The 7506-nt window shown below is 58.0% G+C and overlaps 2 protein-coding genes across 2 annotated transcripts in view; one reads left to right on the top strand and one right to left on the bottom strand.

Moving 5' to 3' along the window:
* Tor1a (torsin family 1 member A) overlaps positions 1-1872 on the top strand; it is a gene marked incomplete at its 5' end in the record, with an annotated part of 5941 nt that extends 4069 nt beyond the window's left edge. The window contains 3 exons of the mRNA XM_010627450.1: positions 220-395; positions 473-600; positions 1312-1872. Coding sequence (XP_010625752.1) covers positions 220-395; positions 473-600; positions 1312-1562 — 555 coding nt within the window. The remainder of the gene's footprint in view (positions 1-219; positions 396-472; positions 601-1311) is intronic.
* A 199-nt stretch (positions 1873-2071) lies between these two features.
* Positions 2072-7506, bottom strand: part of LOC104864481 (torsin-1B) — an 11791-nt gene continuing 6356 nt past the window's right edge. Inside the window, exons 2-5 of the mRNA XM_010627449.2 lie at positions 6878-7422; positions 5121-5296; positions 4531-4658; positions 2072-4251 (exon numbers count right to left, since the gene is read on the bottom strand). Of these exons, the coding sequence (XP_010625751.1) occupies positions 4010-4251; positions 4531-4658; positions 5121-5296; positions 6878-7422 (1091 nt within the window). The 3' untranslated portion in view covers positions 2072-4009. The remainder of the gene's footprint in view (positions 4252-4530; positions 4659-5120; positions 5297-6877; positions 7423-7506) is intronic.

Raw genomic sequence — 7506 nt, 5'->3', positions numbered from 1 at the left:
ATTTGCAATTTGCAGTTTTTTCTTGTCCTTGATCACCAGCCACAACAGTGCCCAGATATGTTCTCACAGAATGTGCCACACATGTGGCAGAGGCTGGGGTGGCACTCAGTGGCAGAGCTCTTACCTTACCTGCAGAGGCCCTAACTTCCATGCCCAGTGCTCTGAGTTTCCATGGCGCTTGCACAGAGCTCTGACTCTTGCTTTTCACTCCCAACTCAGGATCAGCTGCAGCTGTGGATCCGAGGCAACGTGAGCGCCTGCGCGAGGTCCATCTTCATCTTCGACGAGATGGACAAGATGCACGCCGGCCTCATCGATGCCATCAAGCCCTTCCTGGACTACTATGACGTGGTGGACGAGGTCTCTTATCGCAAGGCCATCTTCATCTTCCTCAGGTGAGTCGGGCGGGCCGCTGCCGCCGAGCTCGGTCCCGCAGCTCCCGCGAGCCCAGGCCTCCCCACCTGTCTTGCAGCAATGCGGGGGCCGAGCGCATCACCGATGTGGCGCTGGATTTCTGGAGGAGCGGGCGGCACAGGGAGGATATCAAGCTCAAGGACATGGAGCAGGCCCTGTCCGTGTCCGTCTTCAACAACAAGAACAGTGAGTGGGGCCCCGGGGCTGCACCCCAGGCTTCCAAACTCCGGGCCGGCCGTGACACGGAAGTGTGAGTTCAGACGGAGGGAGATGGTTGGGTGCATGGATCCCGAAAGCCATCGTGTTGGCACACGCATCATCCCAACACTCGGGAGGCTGAGGCAGGAGGATCTCTTCAAGTTCCAGGCCAGCCTGGGCTGTATAGGCAGATCCCCGTCTATAGCACACAGACAGAAGCCGCTCGAGGCAGCAGAAAAGGCCGCGGCCATGGGATGCTGGGGGTCTGTGGGGATTTGCTGCGCCCTTGTGCAAGTGGAGTGTCACGGGGTAGGAGGACGTCCGCGCCGACTGGCAGGCCGGAAAACGCCCACCCCGCACGGCGGACAGCGCTAACTGCGTGGGCAGCGTGTGTCTGGTTCCGCTACCCAGATGCTCCTGGCAGGGGCCCTGAACTGCCGCCCCTCAGGGCTGAGCCGACAGACCTGCTGCAGAGCAGGGCGCGGCCTGGCGGAGGCTCCTTCCCCGGCCCGCGCACCCTGGCTTGTGGCGCGGCTGCCGTGGCGCAGTCACACTGGTCACACGAGGCCTCCGCGCTGTGGCCGCCCTGTCCTTGCCACCCAGAAGCCATCCGCCTTCACCGCTGGGCGGACAGAGGGACAGACGGACAGAGGGACGGCCGAGTGGGCCACGTGTGACCCGCGCCTTTCTGTTTCCCAGGCGGCTTCTGGCACAGCAGCCTCATCGACCGGAATCTCATCGATTACTTCGTGCCCTTCCTGCCCCTGGAGTACAGGCACCTCAAGATGTGCGTCCGCGTGGAGATGCAGGCCCGCGGCTACGAGATCGACGAGGATGTCGTGACCAGGGTGGCCGACGAGATGACATTCTTCCCCAAGGACGAGAGGGTGTTCTCCGACAAGGGCTGCAAAACAGTGTGCACCAAGTTGGACTATTACCTCGATGACTGACTGCTTCGGAGAAGCTGCGGCCGCCCAGCAGGTCCAGTGGGCCCCTCCTGCTGGACGTGACAGGAGTCCTGGGCGCTGCCTTCGTTCCCTGGAAGCCGCGGGCAGCAACTGCAGGGAGCAGGACCATGGCCGGAAGCTTCCAGAACCTTCCACGAGGAAGTGACCAGCTCCCAGCCCACCCCTTCCAGGGTCCACACATTTTTTAAATTATGTGTTAAGCTGGATGCGGTGGCACAGGCCTGCCATCCCTGCACTCGGGAGGCTGAGGCAGGAGGATTGCTATGAGTTCAAGACCAGCCTGGGCTACACAGCCAGAACTTGTCTCAAAAAAAAAAAATTATGTTTTAATTTCAAGTGTCTCTGTTTCAAAGAAGAAATAAGTTTTACTAGAAATGAGAATTTTATTTAAGATGATTTTTAACATTCTGAGGAACTCTTTGGATTCTAAGTTGGCTTTCTGTGTCTTAAATTCCTGTCTCAACGGCCCAAAATCCGGGTGCTGGTCCTCCTGTCTCAGCCTCCCAAGTGTTGGGATGACAGGTATGCCCCATCACACCCGGCTTAGAAGAGTCCCGAAATAAACAGCCACCCGTTGCAGTCCTGAGTAATCTGTTAGAATTCTTCAGCCCTAGGAGGAGCTTCAGTGCCCTTCTGAGCGGCCCAACAGCGGTCTTGGTCTGTCTTGTTCCGGCGTGTAGTCCTGGGGTGAGACCCACGGTCTTCCCTCTGAGCTCCAGCCCCAGCCCTTTTTATTTTTTTGAGACAGGGTCTTGCTAAATTTCCCAGGCTGGGCTTGAACTTTCGATCTTCCTGCCTCAGCCTCAAGTGCTGAGGTGACAGGTTTGTACCATTGCACGTGGCAATCTGTCTGAGCTCAAATTTTGTTGCCAAGTAAACTGGGGGAAAAGGGCAAGTGACACCTCAGAACGTGCTATTTAGACTTTATTATTCCACATTCACTGGGTTGATTCAAGCCCCTGGCATCTCCGAGGGGCGGGGCGGGGCAGTCCCACTTGTCCCAGTCCCAGCAGTGTCCAAAGGTGGCCAGCGCACATTGAGTTGGTTCATTATAAACAAGATTTTGGCTCAACCCCAGACACCATAGGTTATAAAAGAAAAGTAACACAGCTCCACTGAGACTAAACCCTAAAAACTGGCCTTTGTTTTTGAGACAGGGTCTAGCTAAGTAGCCCAGGCTGGACATGAACTCGCAGCGACGCTCCTGCCTCAGCCTCCCAGGCGCTGGGGTGACGGCAGTGCCCCCACACCAGGCTCACCGTGGCATTTTTAAAGGCAGGGTGACGCTGAGGCTTTCTGGACCCGGTCCCCCCTCCCACATTACCGCCCTGGCTGTGATCTCCAGTGGGAACTACACTGCAGCTGCGGCCCAGACCCACCCTCGCTTCCCGGTGGCTGGGCAGTGCGGCCAGGCCCAGCACGGCGTCGTGACCCTGTCTGACCTACAGCGTGATCCAGGCACTTCACAGAATTCTCAAGCTCGGTTCAGGAGGACCTGAGAGGGGAAGAAACAACTCCCATTTTGTTCCTTCCCTCGCTTTAAAATATGTGACCTCCTCTACTTACTTTTAGATTCAGAAGTAAAAACATTATAAAAATAGACAACCTTTTAAACTTGAGCCTTTGGGGTGGGCAGAGGCCAGCCTTGAACTCACTATGGAGCCCAGGCTGGCCTGGAACTCAGCGATCCTCCTGCCTCAGCCTCCCTGGTGCTGGTATGACAGACATGTGCCGCCACGCCCAGCTCCATCTTACAGATTTTCAGGTTCTGCAGGATGGAGCTGGATGAGTTTCAAGTGTAACAGGCAACGAGTCACGACAGGCCCCCTTCCGGCTCTGGGAGGATGCAGCCAGGGGATCGGGTATCCAGTGATGAGAAGACCCAGGCTGTGGGGAGGCTGGGCGGAGGGGGCAAGGACAAGGGGACTCCATGCCCAGGGCTGTCCCCGCAGCCAGAGCAGAGCTGGACCGAAGGTCCCGTCTGCCCTGCTCTTTGGCACCGAGGCTGTGCCAGCCTTGTCCTAGGTCCAGTGCCAGTGCCTCACCAACACCATGGGCACCCCAGGTGCCACCCAGCACCACAGGAAGCACTGGGTCGGGCAGGCTTTTTGTGCAAAGCAACAGCGGGGCAGGGCCATCCCAGCAGGTGGCGCAGGCGCGCTGCGGGTCCCTGGGACCCCTAAGCCCCAGGAGGTGGCACCGAGGCTGTGCGCACGGCCGTTCAAAGGCACCGGTGACGGCAGCAGCAGGAGTCGCGGGGACTTCACAGACCCACGCTCGGCCGCGGGTGAGCTGCCTGCTGTCGCACGGCAACTTCAGGCAGCCAGTCAATGTCCCAAGTCACTCAGGACCCCGAGGTCCCCACATCCCCAGCTGCAAACGTGCAGACCCCAGAGGGCATAAAAGCGCTTCGGAGAGGCGGGGCGGGCTCAGTAGAAGTCCAGCCGGGACTGCACCGTCTTGCAGCCCTTGTCCGAGTAGATCTTCTCGTCCTTGGGAAAGAACGTCATCTCCTGCGCCACCCTGGCCACCACGTCCTCATCCACCGCGGCCCCACGGGCCCGCAGCTCTGCACGCACGCACATCTGCACGTGCCTGTACTCCAGGGGCAGGAAGGGGACGAAGTAGTCGATGAGGTTCCTGTCTATCAGGCCGCTGTGCCACAGGCCGCCTGCCAAGGAGACGGCTGGTTCCAATCTGTCCCCGCCACCCGCACCTCCGACCCGCCCACAGGACGCTCTGCTGCCCACCCTGCGAAGGTCCTAGGAGCACCCGAGAACAGGGCCCTGACAGGGGCCGATATGCTGGGCACGCCTGTCATTCCAGCACTCGAGAGGCTGAGGCAGGAGGATCTCTGAGTTGGAGCCCAGCTGTGAGACACAGCGAGACCCTGTCTCAAAAAGTCAAAAAGACAAACGGTGCCCCGTGGGTGGAGCCCCAGGAAACTCACTGTGCTTGTTATTGAAGACGCCCACGGACAGCACGGCCTCCAGGTCCTTCAGCTGGACCTCCTCCCGCTTCCTCCCTGCCCGCCAGAAGTCCAGCGCTGTCCTGGTGATGATGTCCCCGCCCGCATTGCTGGTACAGTGGAGAAACAAAGATCTAGTGACACATCGAGACTCCGGTGTCCCTGCTCTGAGCTTTCATTACCTTCCTAGAAGGACTGAACCCAGGGCCTCTGCCTGGAGCTCCAGCCCCAGACTTTGTATTTTTCATTCGGAGACAGGATCTCACTACCTCACTAAACTGCCCAAACTGGGTGAGGACTTGTGATCCTCCTGCCTCAGCCTCTCAGACAGCTGGGATGCCAGGTGTGCACCAACACACCCAACTCCTAAGCTTTATTTCATTTAAAAATGTTTCTGGCCAGGCACAGCGGCACACACCTGTCATGCCAGCTCTGAGAGGCTGAGGCAGGCGGATCCCCACGAGTTTCAGGCCAGCCTGGACGACAGAGCCAGACCCTGTTTCATAAAGCCAAACCAAAACAAAGGGCAGGTGGTCATCGGGTCCTTCCTGTCCCGAGCTCTCCCCTCTGACCTGAGGAAGATGAAGATGGCCCTGCGGTAGGACACCCCGTCCACCTGCTCGTAGTAGTCGAGAAAGGGCTTAATGGCGTCGATGATCCCGGGGTGTAGCTTGTCCATCTCGTCAAATATGAACACTGAGCTGGCGCACCTGCTCACGTTCCCGTGGATCCACTTCTGCAGCTGGTCCTGGAGCCGGCAAGAAAGAGGGGCTCAGGGGAGGCGGAGCCAGGTGGGGGGGCTCACACGCAGGGCAGGTGGAGCCGGAAGACTGAGGCGCTCTCAGACGGGCACCCTCACCTCTGCCTGGACTGCCTGGGAAACAGCTGACAGATTGTACCAAAAGTGGAATCCCAGCACTCGGGAGGCTGAGGCAGGAAGGTCAAACCTAGACTACAGAGTGAGACCCTGTCTCGAGAAACAAGAGCAAAACAAACAACAAAAGGCGGAGGAGGTAGGAGACTGAAATCTCCAGTTACCCATGCCCGGGGCCGAAGAACAGGAAGCAGAGGCCGCCCAGTGCCCGAGACCAGGCCTGGACGGGCACCCAGCACAAAGCAGCGACCCAGGCAACGCTTCCGGCAAAGCGTGGGGATGGAACTCAGGCCCCCTGCATGCTCAGCCTGTGCTCCCCACCGAGCGGCACCCCAGCTGCAGTGTTAAAACAGTTCCCGAGCAACAAGCTCTCCACTCCAAGACAGAAAGCCCACAACCACCTTCTGCACTTCATCTTACAGTATTTAAAAAAATGTATTCTTTTTTTCAGAGGCCATCCTGCTGTAGAGTCCAGACTACCTACAAACACAGGATCCTCCTGCCTCAGCCTCCCAAGTGCTGGGATCACAGGCAGGTGCCACCTCGTCCAGCTCTGCTAGAAGAGCCTGATTGGGAAGAGCCTCATTGGGAAGCCAAGAAAACAATTTCTTCCTTTTGGTCTCTTCCTTGTCTTTCCAGTTTGGATGGTAAATGCTTTCACTTCCCTGTACAGTCAAAGTATCTGCTTCTCAGTTCCTCCTCCCCTAACGACAGGAACCTCAACCTTGACGAGGGCAATGGGAAGGTGGGAAGAGCCTCAGAAGAGGGGTCCTGAGGCTCAGCTCTTTGAGGCGTTAACGAAAGCAATGGCAAGGACGTGAAGGATCAGAGGAACAGAGGAGAAAGACCCATCTACCTTTCAAACGCAGAGGCAAAGCTTGGGATGCACTACGGGTTGCAATCCGCCCCCAACACCAAGGGCCCTGCCGGAAAAGCTGGGCACCATCTTCCATCACTGTGTAACATGCCTACCAGGAAAAAACTGAGTACTGAGAGTTTTGAGTTCAAGTTCTGCTTTGCCAGAGATTGTACTGGGCAATCTGAGCTTTTCCTTTTGATACAGGGTCTCACTGAAATTCAAGTTGAGCTTGAACTCATGGCCTCCTCCTGCCTCAGCCTCCTGTGTGCTGGGGTCACAGAAGGGCACCACCACACCTGATCCTGGCTCCATTTATAAATGGAACTAGCGTCCACTACTCTACTAGATTATCTGGCAACCATAAGGAGAAAAACTAGAAAGAGCTCTGGAACCAGCCTGGCCCTCCATGGGCCTTTTTGAAACAAAGACACCCAAGCAGCAAGCTGTCCACCCCAAAATGCGGAAGGCCGGGACCACGGAGCCCTGTCCCCTGCCAGGTGTGCCCGCATCTGTCATCGTCCAAGCCATTCCTGAGATCTGGGAATCACCGCCACGCCAGATGAGCGAGCGTCCTGCGGCACACGGGGGCCTCTTGCCTGGTACAGTTTTATCTTCTGCTCGTGGGGGAAGTGGAGGGTCGACACGTACAGGTGGACGAAGTGACTCTTCAGGCCTCGCGGGTGCAGGTGCTCCGCCACCATCTGGCTGACGAAGTTCTTGCCTGTGCCTGCCCAGCCGTGCAGGGACAGGGTGAGCGGTTTCTTGGGGTTTCTGTTGTTCTTAAAGCCGGTCAGCGCTTTGAGGATCACCTCTGTGGCCAGGTGCTGTCCAAACAGCTTCTCCTCCAAGTCCAGCTTGAGGGCTGCGGGGTGCGGGCCCCAGAGCAGAGAGAAAGACACCTTAGTAAGGCACCAAAAAGCTGACACGGAAGGCCGAGCCACAGTTAACTGCCAGGGACGCGCATTTAGGGGTGCACTGGCCCAGGCAGGCGGCTTCCTGCCACCCCTGCTGGCTCGTGGAAAGCAGGGCCAACGGTGGTCGCCCGGGGTGGACCCTGCACGTCTGAAAACTACTTTGGAGGGCTGCCCTGGAGCAGGCGGGGTGGCCACGCTACTTTCGGTTTCTTTTTGGTTTTCCGAGCCTGGGTCTCGTTAGGCAGCCCAGGCTGGCCTCGAACTCGCGGCGATCCTCCTGCCTCAGCCTTCTGACTGCTGGGATCACAGGC

This window comes from Fukomys damarensis, unplaced genomic scaffold (assembly GCF_012274545.1).
Source record: "Fukomys damarensis isolate Sample0158 unplaced genomic scaffold, DMR_v1.0_HiC HiC_scaffold_36, whole genome shotgun sequence".
NCBI lineage: Eukaryota > Metazoa > Chordata > Mammalia > Rodentia > Bathyergidae > Fukomys > Fukomys damarensis.
The sequence above is the reverse complement of the archived record's forward strand: the minus strand, read 5'-3'. Positions and strand labels throughout refer to the sequence as shown.